General features: G+C 40.2%; 1 protein-coding gene across 3 annotated transcripts; it reads right to left on the reverse strand.

The window, feature by feature from the left end:
• Positions 1 to 12,018: 12,018 nt before the first annotated feature.
• On the reverse strand, positions 12,019 to 16,070 carry dtx3 (deltex E3 ubiquitin ligase 3). 3 transcript variants are annotated; one of them, XM_085344438.1, is made up of 5 exons: positions 16,015 to 16,070; positions 15,762 to 15,802; positions 14,508 to 15,310; positions 13,424 to 13,641; positions 12,019 to 13,277 (listed from the first exon to the last, which is right to left on the reverse strand). In XM_085344438.1, exons 2-5 carry the CDS (start codon positions 15,772 to 15,774, stop codon positions 13,202 to 13,204), a joined length of 1,110 nt encoding a protein of 369 aa, XP_085200564.1. In that variant the 5' UTR covers positions 15,775 to 15,802; positions 16,015 to 16,070; the 3' UTR covers positions 12,019 to 13,201. The 3 variants fall into 3 exon arrangements, with proteins under 3 accessions (XP_085200564.1, XP_085200565.1, XP_085200566.1); XM_085344439.1 differs by lacking the exon at positions 15,762 to 15,802 and having other exon boundaries at positions 16,015 to 16,027; XM_085344440.1 differs by lacking the exon at positions 16,015 to 16,070 and having other exon boundaries at positions 15,762 to 15,870.
• Positions 16,071 to 19,867: the final 3,797 nt, after the last annotated feature.

Below are 19,867 nucleotides of genomic sequence, written 5' to 3' on the forward strand. Positions count from 1 at the left end.
TATACTTCCTGTTTGTACACAACCAGATTAAAATCTTCTACATTTTTTACATTTGTTATTATTATTGTTATTATTTTAAAAAGGAGCTCGAACACAACAGCAAAACTGTGCGTATCCATCTGTTTGTGCAGAAATGTGCAGAATCTTAGATTACTGATGAGGTGTGATGAGGTGTCGAGTCCTGCAGTGTGGGCTCTCTCTCTCTTTCCTTCCCCTCTCTTGCTCACTTACAGACACACAGACACCAGATTTTCTGCCTCTGCCGCAGTGCAGGGCAGGGCCAGAATATCCAAACCCATCAATTTCCTATAAAGCCAGTTTTGTTCAAGAAAGGAGCAGGATGTGAACACTGCCTTCCTCTTATGTGTTATCTGAACATATCTGGCAGTAAAATATGTACTTTCAAAGTAAAAGGCTTTTTTATTCATAGAAGGAAACAAAAACAATATTAAAATTAATTTGCAGGCATTAAAGAAAAAAAATCTTGCTGTTAATGAGCAGTTCCAATAATTCTCCATCAATTTTTTTTCTTACAAAATGTTTTAGATGTTCATAGCTCCCCAAACATAATGACTAATGGCTTCTAATCTTCTGAGGTTTATTCCTCCACTGTAAGCTTGATGTTTGTGTTTCTTAACAAAATGTCTTAACAATTATTTATCATATTGCTTTGAAATTAATTTGCAAGTCTCGCTGAAGCCCAGCTCAAATCAAAACATCCAAGAGCCACAGACCCTGTGGGTAGTCTGATGACCTGTCCCGGATGTGCCCACCTCCCTGCAGCCATGACTTCATTATGAGCACATCCTTTTACATCATTATTTTACAAACATAACAGAACATCTGAACAGATGTGCACCTTCAGGTTCAGCACACAGTAAACGCTATGTCCCAGCTCTTCCACACCTGTTAGTGTGACCCCTGACTCTGAACTCTCTCTGTGACCAGAAACGTGACTCCCCTACAGCTCTCTCTTGACCCCTTACTTCCCCAGTTACACCACCAATCAGCTCAGTCAAATGTGAACAGTTGTTTAATGTTTCCTGTGGTCACACTGGGAAAGCACAACTTCTTCCACTGAAACCTGTGTGTGTGTGTGTGTGTGTGTGTGTGTGTGTGTGTGTGTGTGTGTGTGTGTGTGTGTGTGTGTGTGTGTGTAACCTGAATTGGATCAGTAGTTATGACAATGGATGGATGTTTATTCTTAAGTATATACATATACTAGTATGTACTGGAGATGAAGAAGTTTCAATAGATGAAATAACAATGGTGATGATTAATTTTGTGCAGTTGATTACAAATAAAATACATTTTAAAAACGGATGCATCAGTTTTATACTGAGGATTTCCCCACAAACAATCGTCACATCTAAAATATAAAACAGGCAAACACACACACACACACACACAAACATGCTCTGTCCCCTTCTTTGTGATCACTTGGCAACCGCACACAAAGGCCAAGGCGTGCTCTGCTGCACACAATGTGACACTGCTTGTGCATGTCAGGGTGGGGAGGAGCAGTGAGCTGTACCCTTAACGATCATGCACAAACACACAGAGCGGATTTGGCTACAGGCCACATCCTGCATGTGTCTGCACAAGCCAAAATAACATGGAGACATTTGGTACAGCACCCAAAAGCACCATCCTCTCATCTGGAGAAATGAACAGCAACTGACGCTTTGTCCTTCATGCTGATTAAATGCTAGATTAGTTTGTCTGCAGCAGACTGAGTGCACAGCAGTAATAATTACTCTATAATTACACCATATTGTGTCTCTGCTGTTTTTCACCGCTGTCGTTTTACTTTTTACTCAGTGGTCACTACGACTGTAGTAGCATAAATCAAGGAACTTTCTTTGATTCCCTTTCAGTTCTGCAGCCTAAATGATGGATAATGCTCCTCTCTTAACTCAGAGAAAACATGAGCAGTCATTAAAAGGATCCATGCATTCCTCCAAAGAGAGCATATCTCCACCAGTGAGCAATGTGAATGCATCTGTGCAACTGTTATCCTTAAGGTCCCTGCAGCTATCGTAGAAGTGTTAGTGAAGGGAAGGCCGAACATACTGCAGGCAGCACTCTGCTCATTTTTGTGTGCTCCACTTAGGGAAATATAGCTACAGGCGGGAGTCTGTGCTTTTAGTGGTCTGGGGGACTGTGAGGTGTGTGTGCAGCTTATTTGAAGATGCACATGGGACCAGAGGGCTCTCCCACTGAGCATCAACTCTCCTGCCTCTGTTGGGGGTAGGGCAAAGAAAAATAAGGAGATGGGAGATGGGATCTGAAACAAGTCCAACAGCGAGGAAGGGTGCAGAGGGGGTTCAGTATTTTCGCCAGATTTAGTCTCATCTCAATTTTACTTCCAAATGAAGAGGACTCTAAATAAAGAACTGCAATATAAAACCCCTGCTGAAATGGATAGGGTCACTGTAGTGTTCAAGAAGAAGGGGCGTATCCAAGAGAAGCACTGAGGAGAGCAATGACATTGATCTTTAGTGACACGGGAGCTGTAAATCACAGAGAATACACATACTAGAGAGATGTTCTTGCCTGTACTGACCCAAAGGGGCAAGTGAGGCATAGAGGCGATGTAGATTACATAAGCAGAGCAATGTGAAGAGGTCTTTGCTGCCTGGCAGCATCCAAAAGAAACTAAAACTAGCCAAGCTAGAGTCATGTTAGAAAACTCAACCTACCGGTATGAAACCTATGAAAAAAGGAAGTATACATTATGAATAGTCCTGCAAGCTAGCTCAGCCTCACGTTTCTAAGATATGCAAGTGAAAAAGTGTCACTTCACAAACTTGACCTTCTGCAGCTCGACAACAAGCACTGGGTTGGGTTTGATGTAGACGGGTTAGGGTTTAAAAAATGAAACAGTGATGATGTAGAGGTTACAAAAAATTAATGTATCAAATAAAACAGGGTTCAATCACAAATCAGATTTATAATAATATGATATAATATCCTAACATCCTGGAACAAAAACACTTTGAAACTCTACATTCTTACACGCTGAACCTTATTAAACGCAATCCGTGATGGTATAGAGAGTGGCTGAGTAAATATTCAGCCACTCTATCTGTATGTCTCTACTTTCTTGTATTGTTCTTGCTTCCCACTCTTTGTCCCTATTATGCAATCAAAATCCTGATGACCATCACAAATAGAGACTGCTTCCGTGTCTGGGTATGAATCATCACCTTTAAAAGTACTCGGAGATAAAAGAGAAGTTTTAGATCAGTGCATTGTCTAGATACTGGAATGCAGTCTGTTACTATGCAACACATCAGCTCCAAAGATATTCCCGCTGAGGATTTTCATCCGCCATCTGTCTGCGCCCTCCCCCTGAAAGCTGTTTCTTCTTTTTCCTCTGTTTCTTCTTCCTCACATATTTCTGGGTTTTTGATTCCCAGCTGCTTGAGGGGGGTGGGGGGGGTGTTTGGAAAATGAATATTCGTTTCCTTCCAGACGCTGTTCTTTTAGCCTTCATCCTGACTGCAGAGGCACCTTTGTAACATGGATCAGTATGCCACACAGGCAATACTTAAACCCTCACTGTCTCCATCTTTTCCGTCTCTCTAATTACCAGCTTGGCCTCTAATGTTAAAAAAAAAAGCTCTTAGGGGGAGACAAAATATTTATAGATCATTGTGTTTAACTACTGTTGCGTGTAATTACTGTCACTTCACAAACATATTGCTTGAAATGTAAAAAAACAAATATTTTCATGCTAGTAAATCTTTCTGGTCCTTAACGTGTGTTTGCTTTTGGGTTACACAGTGTTAGAAGGACTTGTTAGTGAATGCCATGTTTACTAGTGAATCTTGCCACACTGTTATTTCATGGGATCGTTGGCAGTCTATAACAAGACAAGCACTGTTTGCAGTTCTATTGTGGATTTAAAAAATATGCTTGTTTTATAAGACTCAGAATGCTTCTTACATGATGTATGCATTCTAGGAACGCATGCTGTAATAGGAGCACAGCAGCACTTGCTATAATTATCTCACACGATTAATTTTTCTGTTTGCTCTGATTCAACACTTGAACTGCTGAGCGAGCTGTTTGTTGCTCTAAGAAGCAGCTGTTCGCTTTGCTAATTGTAAGAACTCCTGCCGAGCCCTCTTAATGTGTGACATCTCTACGTCAACAAACCGCAGGTGAAATAAGTTTCCTGCTTCATAACCGCAAGGATTTTCTTATATTCCCAAACTGAACCTTTGAAAACCACCAATTAGTGTCTGATAGTTCTCACCTGCTTTGGATCTCCATCAGATCTCTGCACGGATGCACACCGAGGACTTACAGTACAAGAAAGCGTTACATGACTTATTAGCAGATGAAATCATTGTGTGGCCCACAGTCGACTGGACTCAGCTGCAGCAGCCTACACTTTGGCACAATATAAATACAGTTGTGCAAGCACAGTCTTTTTTTTTCCTTGAGCAAGTCCATGTTTATATTTAGAGCGTATATATTTAATTTGTGAAGCCTGAACAGCTTGTCCATAGGATTGTGGTTAATCTCGATTCTTTTTGCAATCATCACACCGCAGTCTGGCAGTTCTCTGGAAAACAAGCTAGCTCTAATTACTTTAATTGTACTACTGCAGTCTACAAATGTAAATATATGTGATTAAATCCATACACATGTTTCGCTCTTACCCCCGGGTGCATTTTACAAACTATACTCTCCAGTCACTTTTTGAAGTTGTTGAAAGCCAAACTGAGGGTTTTTTTGTGAATTAAGATGCACGACTCCAAAGTCTGAGTGTGGGTTACATTCAGTTTAGATCCATCTGGACACAAACTCTAATTAAAATGTAATGAAACCCAAAATACCTCTGAGTCTTTTAACACCTGTGGAGACAAGATGGGGTCAGAGTCTCCACAATGGTGAATGCCAGTTTTTGTCACGAGCGGATCCAATTTTTCCATTAATGTGCCAAAAGCTCCAAACAGCTGTTGCACATGTTCAAAAGAAAGTCACGCCTTGGTTAAGATTGCTGTTTGTAAAATGATAGAAAGGTCATATTAGTTGTCATGACAGCCAAAGCTTACCAGTGTTACATGAAGCAGTCTGAGAATGAATGGCCAAGGCTGAGTATTCAGACAGGAAGGGCAACAAAAGGCTGTGATATTCCTTAATGTGCCTTGAAAGTATATATCCAAGGCTGTACTTACTTTGCTTGGCTTCAGATGAATACTTCCCATTCATTGTACAGCCAGTCATTGCAGTTTAATGAATAAGAATAGATCCTGAACAACTCCGCTTGGAGAGGTGATTACTGAGCCATGTTTAAACTTCTCTAACAGAGGGCAGATGATGGAGCTGTATTCCTGTATCTCAGTCAAACTCAGCTGTTGCTAATGAAGAACAGCTTGAGCAGTTCCTTCAATCTGTGACGTTGATGCCCAGCCAAAGACCCCAACTGGTGCCAGCGCTGCTGTTGTGTCCCGTCAGTGAAGTAAGTCAGTAAATCTGTCAGAGTTACTTTTTTAAAAGCGCAGGATCTGTTCTGCCAATACAGGCATGCAAAACGTCATGTAACCCCGACAGTAAATCAGAAAACAAAATGTAAGAATGTGTCTCGTGGTTTGTACACACACAAATGCTCGTGCATTCATGGGTGTATATCTGTTCATACTGTATGCACAGACACAGTGAAGGGCGCGCAGACAAAAGGTGCAGAAGCACAAGCACCCACACACCCACCTTCACTTTGCTGTTCTTAAGCAAAGAGCCCGAGGCACAGTGAATGAGCGTGTCAGCAGTGTGGGATGACATTCTGTCGCACAAAGAGTGTGTGTGGAGACAGATGCCTCCTCAGCCTCCTCCTGTCCATTTACCTAACATACGCAAACACACTCAGATTTCATTGTTGGTGTTTTGTAATTTGAGTATAGAATTTCTGTTTTAAAAAAACCTTTACTATTTAAATCTTTATCTCTGTCAATTTTGGAACTAAAAGACAAAACTGGTAGAAGATATGAAAATATAGCTTCAAAAGGTTACATCTGGGGAAGATCCTTATTAAAGTGAAGGGGGAAGCAGAATAGGGTACTCTGCACAGGTAGCTCTGTGATTGGGTGGCTAGCACCAGAGGCTGAGAGGATGGGCAGGCAGGCAAGCAGACAGGCAGGCGATGTGCCAGGGTTCTCCCCACAGTCACAGACACTCTAATTAAGGAGCACAGTGGGGAGAAAGGGCAGAAACAACAGCTATGCATTGTCACATAGTGGTTTTCTTATCATGTCTAGTGCAAGAAAAGCTGCACATCTCTCATCTAATGGATATAAACACCTTCTAGATGCCTCCCTGAGCTGCAGTCTAGTCATGGACATGGAATCAGCAGTCTTGGTGTTACTTTCAGTGTCTTGAAGAGGCAAAAAAAATTTAAATCAAGTTGTCCTAATACAACTGTGTAGAGCTTATTTTCAGTTACCAATTCATTTTATAATAACTCTTGCCAGTCTGTATTTATATTAATGGATTTTTAGTCCATTCACAATATTGCTCTGCAAAATTACTGACACATATTTATAGCTATCATTACATTTCTGCAGCATCCCCTATTCTGTGATGCCCAGATGGACCAGATGGACTGACGGGGATGGGAAATACCTGTAGAGAGGGACAAATAATCATTCATTTTTAATATAAAACCTGCTCCAGTAACCTCACTAAAACAAAAACTGGAGGGTCTGTGGCACTTTGTTTCAGTTTAAGCAACAACACACTTTACATTTAAACAGCACAGCCTGGAGGCATTATGTCGGGAGGATGGCTTCTTATGAAATTTATTCACATGGAATACTCCACGTTAAAATGTAGGTTACATCCACTGAACTGAAAACAAACACTGCAGTAGACATGTTTGTTTTATTTTCAGTGCATATTGCTGCCTGTATAGACTAGTCATTCTCACATACAAGTTAGTTTCCCAGCTTGTATATAGTAATACCAAAAAAATGCTTGTTACTATGTAACAGGCAATGCATAGATGTAATAATAATCAATACAAAATGAAATGCACACATTTTCAGTAAGCGTGTGGAAATAAATATCTATATATATATATAAACTAAAAGAATAAAATGATTAAAAGAATAATGATGGAGAAAACTGTATGGATTTCACAGATTAATTGTGGGAGAGATGAAGAGAAGTGAGGTAGGGATGGTAGGGAAGTTTGAGCAGATGGGTCCTGGTCTGCTTTGTGAGAGCAGCAGATGCCCTGAGATCCTAGGCCACAGAAATGCCCCCAGACACTTACAGCAAAGCGTTAAAGAGGCCAAGCCCAGTAATTCCACCTCATTACATCTTCCCTCTTTCTCACAGGAATAAAGGTTAATGTATTTCCTCAACTAAGTATTTCTACTGGGAAAAAGACCAGGTGAATATTTGTACTTGGTGAATGGGAGCTGGTCAGACCAGTGAAAGGCAAATCTGGACAACTGGGATTTGTATTGTGAAATTGGGATTTATTATTGATTTTGCTGATGATGTTGTCCATCCGTGTTCTTTATGGACTCTTGCTTTAGACCAAACATCCCCTGGTCAGACAACAAAAATATATATTCATATGTAAAACCTTATATTTTGCTATTTGTTTTAATTTGTTTTTGCTAATGATTGCTTGGACATTAGTTTTCCTTTTAATATGTGACAACAGATGGCACTGTAAACAAAATAGTGCGATTAAAAAGAACATCCCAGAAATGATCTCTTCTGTTTTTTGTTTGTTTGTTTGTTTTGTCTTTAACCTTTTGACAGAGCCGTGTCATCTCCTCGTGTAACTACCACCACTCAGCTTCAACAGTATTTACACTCCCACCAGAGACTGTGGGGTCAGTGTGGTCAAACACAAGGTGATATCCCCACTTTATGTCAAATGTAAAATGCCAGCTGCTGTGGGTAAAACTGCCCCCGTGCCCAGCAGAAACAGAGTTAATAAATGTAGCAGATGCTCGGCTCCACTCACTGATCTTGGGCAATGAAGCGGGTGCTGCAGGACCGTGGGCATGCTGCATACCAAGCAGACGCCATCGCTCAGCCTTCTCTGAGAAGAGTGTTACCCTCTAGTGGACCAGAGGGGTAAAAGCCAGGAAGCTATGTCTTTAAAACAGGGAAAGAATCAGCACGTTAAATGATGCCCTCTTCTGCATCTTCCTGTATTCTCTTCCCTCCAACAACACCACATACCCTCACTCCTCTCCCTCTTCCCTCATAAAATATCCAGCGGTCTCCCACTTGTTCACAAACCTGTGGAACTGCATACCTAAAGTAAGTTTCTCTCTCCTTTTTTTTAGTCTGATTAATTTGCCAAAGGAGTAAGAAAAAATACAATATATAAAATGCATAAATGCATTTAACTTACAGCATTTAGATTATTATTTCAAACTTAAAATTCCATATCACAAAAACATCAGTGTTTTACTTTTTTGGGGCGTTTATATTCTGATGCATGTTAACATGAGTAGGGCATAGGATACAGGGCTGTGAAAACATATTATCTCCCATATTTATTTTTGCATATTGGTCACACTTACAGTATTGAGATTATCACAATGACATCATTTATTAAGGGAAAATGCTCCTGATGTCTTTACTCAGGTTATCTTTCCTTAATATTAAAATTTGTTTGATGATCTGAAACAGATTCGTGTTACAAATATGCAAAACATAAATCAGGAAGTGGGGGGACACTTTTTTACTGCACTGTGCCTATGGCCCACTTATGCAAACATGCACAGTGACAGTGGTAAAATGCGGCAGTGTTAGAAACACCTCTGGGAGCTTTCTCTTTTCCCCCTCCACTCCTCTGCACATGCCCAAACCATCTCAGCCTCCCTTTCTCTAACTTTGTCTCTAAACTGCTCAACCCGATCTGGTCGCCCCCAATGAAAATCTTCTGCTCTGCTACCTCCAACTTGGCCTCCTGTCTTTTTTGTCAGCACCATTGTCTCCAAACCATACATCTCCCTTTCATTCTTGCTGCTATCCTTCCGTCACAAATCACCCCTGAGTGCATTTCACTGAATATAATCAGAAATCAGGAATATTTAAAAAAAAAAAAAAAAAAAATTATCCTAGATAATATGCCTGGCAGAGTCTGGCCATGATCATTAATAATTAAAAGTTATAAATAGCATTAGAGCACATTATTAAAAACATTATTACAGTCTAATTTTGGTGGTAAATAATAAAACATTCACAGGATGTTGCTGTCATGCTTTAGTTCCTATACAACCAAGTTGTGGGCAGCTAATATAAACTCTCTGCAGTAGCTGCCACATAAGCATGCAGAAAATACACTTCCCAAAACATTCCAATGTCACCATAAAACAATGTGAGCAATTTATATTTTGTATTTTTTCACTACAGGCGATACCATACAACCCCCCACAGCATCCATTTTATCAATATTAATCCAGAGAGGCAACACTGACCTCTAGTGGACATATATTTAACATGAAGCGTATGTCGCACACTGACACACGCTATTGAACACATGTAAAAGGCAGACACTACGCATGCAAATGAAATGTGACAGTCTGGGGACCTGGGATACGAGCTTTCCGACCAGTATAAAATAATAATGCTAGGAGTTACTTCCGCCTGGATCCCATAATGCACACTGATGGGAGAGAAGTCCTCTCTCCCCCTGAATTTTTTCCATGCAAATGGCTGTTTAAAAAAAAAATTAATAATAAGTTAATAAATAATTATTTTAAGAACAAGCTGCTGGTTGTTCAATGAATTTTCCATTTTCTCCCGTATGAACGCAGATAGATTTGTGACGTAGAAATGAGGACGAATGACGAAAGTGCGTGTGCTTCGTCTCAACTGGATGATGCACGGCCATGTACTAGGAAGTGATGCAAACTCGGGACCCTGTGCTAAAGAACCTAATCATAATTTATCACTTTCACTGACATTGACACCAAAAGGCACATTTTTAATAGAATATTATCGCAGTGATGAACTTTACTGTATAAGATTAGCATAATAATATACAACTGTTCTCTGTTCTACTTTGAAGAGGCAATACTGTAGACTGCCTTTTACTCTAGCCCAGTCCTATTCTGACATACCATGGCTCACCTTTCAGTTAAAATAAAATAAAATAAAAATTTATAAAAGATGAGTGGGGACAGTTGAGACATGTTTTTCCACCTATCTCAGTTACTCAGAGACAGTTTGGGCTACACTGATCCAATTTGGATATATTAAGCGTATATCCCTGCTCTAATTACTTAGGTCCACTGAAAGATGAATATATACCTATCAATCACAATTGTATTTTAATCTATGATATAAGATGGGGGGGGGGGGGGGGGGGGGGGGGGTGGTCACAAGCAAAAGCATGGTGTTCTGAAAATAAGTATTGTATTGCAATGTTGAGTGCATCTAAGTGGGCTGTCTGGGGTCCTGTCATGCAACCTCACAGACATCTGGTTACATGGTAAAGCTTGTAAAATAAAAATACAAATAATGTATAGGCCTGCATCAATATACCCCAATTATCCACAATAATATTAGAAAACCACTAAACAGGAAGTCAGCTTTGGTCACATTACAATGCAGTGTTTTACTTACAAGTCTTTGGGTCTACCCATCTAAACACTGCTGCAATGCACACACCCCAGTAGCAAGTGCCTTTGTATAACTACTAGAGTGAAAGCGTGTCTGTAAAGACCGCAGGTACTTAGTTACAAAGTTATTATACAGTATTTGTAAGAATTAGTTTGAATTTACAACTTTAGTATCTGACTGTTTCATAACTGAAAGACAGGTTGCAATTCAGCTTTTTCCAAAAGCAATTCATGTTCTGCAGAAAAAAGATTCAAAATGCACTCAAACAGGTGGTGAACTCTGATTACTCATTCAGCCAAACACTAAGTTGTTGAATGACTGCTGAGCCATAAAGTTAAAATGCATACAGCTACCAGTGGGGATCCATTATGTAATTCTTCCTTTTACAAGTTGATAATACTGGTATAACCATTGTGCTTATCCTCTTGTAAACTGCGGTTCTTATTTGTGAAATTATAGGATACCTACAAGTGTTTTTCACTGAGGACTGTGTACATGTTCAACTTCACTACAGTGAAGTTCAATATTCAAACAACCGCAACTGAAAAAATAGCCAATCAAGTTGTAGAAGTGTTTTTAAAGCAGTGCCACTATTAAAGCATTAGATGGTATAAAGAGGATAGAAGTTTGGTTTCCAGGGGTTGTAAAAAATTTCTATAACAAGCATGATTAGAGGCAGTAATCTGGACTCGTGCCTAACAAATCATCACTAGCTTGAGATCAAGTTGCCTATGACGCATCTTTTTTATTTAGGGTCGACAGTGAATATCCAAACATAACTCTTTATTCAAGTATTAAAATGTAAAGCACATTATTTTGAACAAAGTACAAGAGTCAACACAATTAGAAAAGCATAACTCAAACGTTTCCTTCACAATCAATGTGTAATACATGTCACTTCTCACACTTATCGCCTCTCCTCGGGCTCCTCCTTAGTTGTGTAATGCATAGAAATGTTTGCACAGTAGCTTTAGTAAACTACAATCCTGTGTCCCAAAAATATCTCAGTTGGTCCCTTAACTAAAATAAAGGGAATGACAACAAAATGAAAGTATCTGATGAACGGATCTGACCTAAATTAACTAAAGTGGCCGCTAGCCAAGCAAGTTACTGCACTTAGCAAATCACTTTCACACATATAGACTGATCGGTTCTGAGGGGTTTTCCAGCATTTGGAGTACAAGAATGTTTATGGTGAAGCTAATAACATTATTAGCGTTAGTATACATATCTTCATGAGCTGTGTAGCATTTGCACTGAAAGCCAGATAGTATAGCTACAAACATAATGCTGCTTGCCTATTAACTAACATCAAAATAAGCCCAAACCTATGTACTATCCATCAGGAACATCATGCTTGATTTTTTTTTTTTTTAAATCAAAAAATCAATGTAAGAAAGGCACAACAAAATGAGATCAATATCCCAGCCTAAATTAGAATTATTGTTCTCGCACAATTTCTTTTTTCTCTCTCTCCACCGTGTATTTTAGAGTACTTATTTAGATAAATTAATTGAAAACAGTTACCTCATTTTAAATGAGAAGATTAGCAGGCAAACCTCCCAGTTTGACAGGAACAGAGGCATGGATATTTAAAGAGCTTTTGTGCCTACGATTTGGTTTAACTGGTCTATATGCCCTTGATATTTGACATCGTCATAAATCTGGTAATCAGAGTAGCACATTACTTACAACTGATGTAATGGGTTCAACACTTGGGAGACATCTTGAAATAACCAGCGTGACCAATGGGAAAAACCCAGTGGGAAGTCCAAATGCAAGTTAAAAAGGTGCTGCTATGAGACATCATTTAACATTCTTCCTGTTTAAGCGAAAATGAATGAAGGGTGAAGAAGACACACGAATGAAGCAATTGACATCACCTTGTAGCCACTTTGTAGGGGTTTGCCCCGAGCACTCTCAAAAGAGGAAGCAAAAACCGTTATTTCTACTTAAGTGAAAAACATACTTCCTTACCAAAGTGCCTGTGAGTGCTTTAGATTGCAACATCTTCAGAAAATTTATTCAGTTTATAGAAGCAGTGCTATCCTTGCGACATGAGCCATGTACTGACCTTATAACGTGGAATTAGTAACAACTCAACAAACATTTCTGGGGGGGAGGGGGGGCAATTCAACAAAATATGTCTGCTTATATAAGAAATAAGATGATCCCCAGAGAAGAAATACACATTAATATAACATAAACGTTAACATTAAACTTAAGATTTCCTAAACAATATTAAGTACCATGAATTCCAACAAATCACAATGCTCTTAAATATGTGCGTCACAAATCAGTCCCTGCTGCCAACAGTGGAAGCTGTAATACAAGGATGCACTGCACTCCCGAGTATTTTCTTCCACGTGTAGCACTGGGATAAACTGAAAATGAGCAAACTGAGGAAGTGAACTAGTGGAATGATATGGGCTCTGCTGCAGCATTAGACTCCTGTTTGCTGAGGTCTTTGTCTTCAGTCATCTTTTAAGAGACGGGCAGTCTCAAGAGCAAAACCTGGAGCTGAGTCATGTCCACCGCAAGGACAATCAGAAAGTCCTACAAAATCCTGGAAGAGCCTGTCGCTTTCCTGCCATCAGTCCGCTGTGATGCCCTTCTCTCTGAGCTCCTCTGTCACTCGCACCAAGTACGTGGGGTCAGGATAGCCGAAACTGTAAGAAGGAATAAAAAGCCATCACTGCGCCGGTATGAGTTCAAGCTCAAGTAATAGTGGCAACAACTGACAGCACATCTCTGTCAAGAACATGGATGAGATGCGTCACTAACTGTTCACCTCCAGCTGAAAGTGAGTACATACCAGCGTGGCCCGCCCCATATTGAGGTCTTGTGGTGAATGTCATTCCAGGTGATGACGTTTTGCATGCCCGTAGTCATGGAGGTACCGATGGTGAAGATAAGGCGCTGTTCAAAGGCCCGGCGTAGCAGGCCCAGCACACGGTTCCCCTCAGGGCTGTCAGGGAGGTAGGCCACACGGTCTGTTCCTGGGTACCGCACACCCGGGTTGGGATGTTCTGGCTATTAAGAGTTAAAGTGTGATGAGCTTATAAACGCATAAATGGCTTTAAACAATCAAATGCCTCAGTTCTGGGGCACTGCTACACATCCAGGTCTTGTATTTTTAGCCATATTTCACACAGCAGGAATGTGTTTTTTATATAATCTATTACAGCTACTTTGTAATTTTGACAGTTTCTTCAATCCAGGAGAGATTTTAGGAAACAATAAAGACAATCTTAAACCTTAATTTGATAAGAGATAAGGCACCTGTGGCACATTCTACCCCTTCTACTTGGCGTCTGTTTCCTGGGAAGGTAAACCCCACAAAAGTGCAGTTTATTTTTTCAGGGGAATTCCGACATTGACACTTGTTTAAATTTCCTACTGTGTGGAAACCAACTTTCGTTGTCAACAGATGTTTTCTCAGCTCAAGTTTGACGTTTACACAGTAAGACACAGAAAAGCTGAATGCAATCTAGCGTGACAGGCTTTGGAGAGATTATGACCCTTATTATGTAGATTATCCTGCATCCTTAGAATAACCTTTTAAGGTTAATGAACTTCCCTCTGGAAACTGTAAATTTGTGGCTACATTAAAGGTCATTAAAGTCAAACAGCGAGACATCAGTCATGACAGAAAGAGTAAATATACGCAGTCAAACTGAGGAGAGAGACTGTCATCATATGTGCAATATGGTTTCTTTTATGCCAAAGTAAGACTCTCTTACATAAATACACTCCTATTCTTAATTATTCACTGGAATTCTAATGATTAACAATGTTTAACAATCTGAATTATAAGTCCAACAAATTTCTTTACACACACACAAATGATTACTAAAACTTTTTCCCCTGAGTTGCATCTACTGTCCACATCTACTCACCGACTGTAAGCCAGGAGGGAAGCTGTAGATGATGCAGATACACCCATAGCCTTCATGGCCAGGAAGCTCCAGATCAGGATCTCGTTCTACAATCATCGAGCCATTGGCAGGCTGATTCCCAATCAGCTGCCCATACACCAGCCGACAGACGGGACACGCTTTCTTCACTTTAAAGGCTTGATCCAGGCAACAGCGACAGAAAGAATGGCCACATTTTTCCAGGGTAGTCTTCTCCACTATGTCCCCCATGCAGATCGAGCAAGTATTACTGTCCTCGGTTTCACCGTGGGAAGCCATGCTGGAGTCCACATCTTTCCTCTGGGCAGCCTCGTGGAGCATGACGCACGCCTCCTCGTCAACAGGCTTCTTTAACCTCTGCTGCTGTCTCTGGGAGCGCCGAGGCTGGGGAGGTGGAGGCTGGAGCAGGCTCCCCTCTCCGTTCTGCTCCAGGACTCCCACACAGGGCAGCAGAGCCCTCTTCCTCTTGGATCCCCCCTCCTGTTTGCTCATTTCTTTGCGGGCACAACGGCATAAGTCAATGAAAGCTTTTCGCGTCTCGCTGGAGATGGGTCCATCCATCACACCAGCCCCGACGCTCCTCGAGCCTTCCACCGGCTGCAGCCGAACAGCACAGCAGCCCCCCCTCTCTCCTCGCCTAATGATACCAGCACTCATCCCCTGCTTGTGCTGGAAGTCAATGAGCCAGGGCCGCCCAGCTGCAGTCAGGTAATCCCACACTGCCTGTGAAACCAGCACCTCATCACTGCCCTGGCCAGCACTCACACTCATCTCATCAGAGGAAACTGCACAGAGAGGCACATGAAAGTCATCAGTGTTTGAGCAGCAGAAGCAAGTTCAAACAAAAAGTGTTGCTTTTTCATAAGCATTCATCTTTTAATGAGACATGGCCGCAGGAGTCTTTTCACCTGTGCTGTTTTGTGCTTTTCTATATAATTTAGGCGCTCAGGCACACGCACATAAAACCACCATAGCACTCGCTGTGTTTTGCCTGCAGTGTATCTGTGCATGAGAAATTAATCTACGTCTATTTGCAGCGGATTCAGAAAGAAACATAACAGCGTCGCGGCACTGCTGAAGACGTATCAGCTGTTCCCAAATTCAGACTGTAAACAAGGGAAACTTAATCCCGTCACACGCGCGACAACACGAGGGGGGGGAAAGCCCACTGACAGCGGGGGCCACACGCAACAAAAACACTTGAGAGTGACACTTGTTTTGTGGTGAAAGGGTTACCTTGTGATCCCATAAATTCCTTCAATCGCGAATAAAGCGTCCTGTTGAACAGAGAAAGAGAGGAAGAGACTGAAGCACTGGAATAAACGTAATCACAGCTGCTCGCCGATATTTACACTGAGACATTCTCCACCGCGGCGGCAGCGATATCGCAACATTAGCTTAGCCTCGCACACATTTAGCTTGAACATTTAGCTAGCCTAAGTGTCTCCACCACACCAACCCCTCCACCTCGATCACTTCGACACCTCACCCTTTGCCGTAGCTCGTCGCTGCCTGTCAGGGAGGTTTCTGGCTGGATTAAAGAGCACTGAGCTCCATCGGAGGAGGCCTGTGTTGTTGTAGTTCTTAGTTATTGTTGTTGTTAAATCTGACGTACTGCTGCAGTTAAGCTAATCTTTTTGTAGTCAAGACATGATTCACATCTCTGAAGGATTTAAAACGGACGTTCCCCAAACCCTGCGCCTCCTCTTGTCAGTCACGCCTGTGTTTGCCTTCCTCATACGTCCTTGGCGTAACACGGAGTAAATAGCATTTGTAGTTGCTCTTCTTATCTGGCTCCGAGCACACTAGCCGTGTGTCCGCCTTTTACAGTCAGATAATTTGTTTCTCCTCTTCATTCTGCCCGCTTGTGTCTGAGCTTTCTAATGTAACCGTGCCCTTTCTGTTTAGCGCGTGGCAGCAAACATTATTAAGGAAACTAGGACCTACGAGAAAATGTGACCAGGAAGCTCGTCACTAAGCTGACGTGATTGGCTGCCAAATGGTGTGTGTGTGTTTAATAATGTGATTCATTCTGTAATGTCATGATTATCAGCTTTTATGATAACAGAAGAATACATGGAGCATGACAGCTTCTATGTGATAATTTATTTATTAATGTCACAGTTCAGAATGTTCTGTATACTACAAATAACAATACTGATATCTGTCTACTTATCTATCTAATCTAACTGGATATCTTATCCAGTTTAGGGTCTTGGGGGAGGATAGGGTAAGAATTCGGATGCACACTGGACAGGTTGCCAGGGCTAACACAGGGTTAGAAAAACAATGTAGTAAGCATATGCACCAGTAACAATATATTATTTGGAACATGGTTATCATTTACTATTCATCCTGTGGTTACTAAACAATGCAAAAGTCTTGAGCCATCCTTCATTTGTTTATATTTTTTTTATCTACGAGAATAAATGGCAAATAGATCATATTTAATAATGTGCTTATTAGAGCAGCTATTTTATTACCAATATCAAAACATTAATTAAAAAAATCCCTTCTCTTGTGCTTATAATAAGGTTACACGTTTTTCTTTTACTTGCCTGTGTTTATAATTTTTCTGAACAATAACCAAGATCTGAGATCAGGGTTGCATTAATGGGAGATGACAGTAATCCGCCATCATCCTGTCATGAATTTACTCTGTCCTTAATGAGGCAGCAACACGGAGCCTGTTAAAGGAATTATTAGCCCTCACAGAGAGGAAAAGATAAGGCAACTCACTGCTCGCAGAGATGACTGAGGAGATACACCACATTAAACATCTGTTCATTTTCATTACAACACTTTCTTGCCAATTTATCAATTAAACAGCTATTGAGTCTATAGGCATCAATCAGTGTCTGTTCGTAGAACAGGAATAGAAAACATCAGTTTCCTATTCACTGTGATAATAAAGGTTTCCTTTAAGCCTAAATATGTCTTATAAAATACAGCTCAATATTATTAACCAATAAAAGTGAGCCCTTTGACATTTCTCTTATTCTATATAATTTTTACTTGTTTTCTTTAAGCTAATTTGTATATTAGTTCTGTTTCTTGGCGTTCTATCTTTCTGAAATAGATAGCTCCATTGACTCCATCAAACAGATCACAAGTAAACTTCTGACTTTAAAGATTTTTCCTGTGTGACAGGAATACATACGATCCTTGAGAAACTGGGACTATTGTGGAGGTCTGCACTAAAAAGCTTGTAAAGAGATCAAATTAATATTGAGCAGAACTGAATTTAGCCTTTTGGTTCAGCCCTCTGCATCAGTCTCAGTTTCTCATTAATTAATTCCCACCCCTGTTAAAAAGGAACAAGCAATGTGCTTAAGAAATGCAGTGTTTTTACAATATCACAGTCTCTATCCTTCTTCTTTTCACTTTATGTAGGTTTGTGTATGAATGAATAATGAATGAATGAATTATGATATGTGTGCTTTCAATAAAATGAAGTCACACGAGACACTAACACACGTTTACAGATCTACACATACGATACTTCACATTTTCAAATAAATGTTGATTTAAAAGTTGAAGTAAGTTTTCATCTTCCACTTAAAACAACAGTGGACGCAAGGGCATAAAGATCCTTCTCCAGACTGATGTATGGTGCACAGTTCACGAAAAAGGCTTTCAGTGAAACAAAAATTCTAATATAAGTTTAATAAAAATAAAAAATAGAAAAAACATGTCAGCTGCTTCCTTCTTTGTCTAAATTTCCACAAACTGCTTCAGGTGAATATCTGCGATAATGGCTACCCGTCCAAGGTGTACCACCATCTAAAGAGGTTGGAAGGTTTTGTTTTGTTCACTGTCCAACTGCTGCTACAGCAGCGAAACAGAGCATCATGAAGCAAAGTAATGCAAACAGTTCTTAAAACCATCGCCCTTAAACTGTACTGCGATAGTGACTGCCTTTGCTTTTTAATTTCTTTTTAAGACAAGATGAGATTTATATGTTTAAAATATAGTCATATCTTGCTGAAGACACCATGCCTTTGAGCACAGTGACTAATGGGTCATTATTCACTGAGACTGGGGCAGCTCCAAGCTTTGTGCACCTGGCCTTTTATTTCTGCAATATTAAATCTCAAAAGGGTTTTTAGTATTACACGTGTCATTTTAATGCTTTCTTCATGAAAATTGTCTCGGAGAATGACACAGATACTTTATTGCTCTGAAGAATAATACATAAATGATAGACTACAGCAGAATTACCAAACCATTATGAAAAAGTAATCTAAGCCCTCTATAAATCCAGCCATGGGGGGCCACAAGCCAGTGCTGGTCCAAAGCCCGGATAAATGAAGAGGGTTGTGGCAGGAAGGCATCTGACATAAAAATCATTGCCAAATCAAGAATGAGATTCCCATACTGGATTGGTTGGAGCCTTGGTTAACAATGACACTGAAAACTGTGCTAATGTTGGCAAGACAAAAGAAGGAGAGAAGGGGAAGTGTGTTTGGAAGGTAGGCTATCTTGTAGAAGGAAAAGACAAAGACCACAGAAAAGATTAATGAATGCAGTGAAGGAGTGGACACAATAAGATGCTAGAGATACGGTGATTATGGAAGCAGCCAGAAGAAGAAGAATCAAAACCCTCTATGACTGTTTACATTGTTCAGAGATTTAATGTGCACCATCTTACTGTGCACAGCTTTAAAATAACGTTTTGTTTTGTTTGTTTGTTTGTTTTTACATTAATTACATCTAAAGCACATTCAACCATTTTTTGCAACATACTTGTCAGGCCATTAAAGGCGATCAGGACTGTAAAAAAGAAAGAAACTGGCTTTAAAACTCACAAAAAAACAAATTATGGCTTATTATCTGGCAGAAAAACTAGAAAGATAAGCAACAAACTATTGTTAGATCATCATTTCTTTAAAAATCATTAACTCACAAAATAGCTTTAGGTAGATGAAAAAAATTGCAATATTGAATTGAAAGTGTTGATAGTGTCTACTCTATCAATCTACAAAATAAAGTACATCCTGTCCCTTACATTTCATCATCAATTTCATCACCCACTTACAGGTCTCAAAACTAGATAAATACAACTTCAGATAGACAGCAATCCATGACATATTATACTGTGCCATTATTTAACAAAACTATGCCAACATGCAGAAGCACTGTGTGAAAAACACAGATGAACTCAGTACCTTGTAGATCACGGCTGGTAGAAATGACTTGACGTTTACTGTCAGATGTTTTTTCAGTCTCTCGCATAGTTACAGATGAATTTATGCCCTCTCGTTTTTACAATACTGCTTCAGTTCATTGAGGTTTGTGGTTTAAGCTTGCCCAAAATTGGGTCATGCAACAGAACAATGAGT

This window comes from Diplotaxodon limnothrissa, linkage group LG20, assembly GCF_057381915.1.
Source record: "Diplotaxodon limnothrissa isolate DT_005_m linkage group LG20, D_limnothrissa_male_GT1.1, whole genome shotgun sequence".
Taxonomy (NCBI): Eukaryota; Metazoa; Chordata; class Actinopteri; order Cichliformes; family Cichlidae; genus Diplotaxodon; species Diplotaxodon limnothrissa.

What these genes read in the sequence shown, in the direction of transcription:
- dtx3 (XM_085344438.1), bottom strand. An exon ending in TCCCTCCTGGCTTACAGTCG is followed by an intron (nt 13,642 to 14,507) that starts GTGAGTAGATGT and finishes AACTCTTAATAG; the next exon opens with CCAGAACATCCCAACCCGGG. An exon ending in ATATGGGGCGGGCCACGCTG is followed by an intron (nt 13,278 to 13,423) that starts GTATGTACTCAC and finishes TCCTTCTTACAG; the next exon opens with TTTCGGCTATCCTGACCCCA.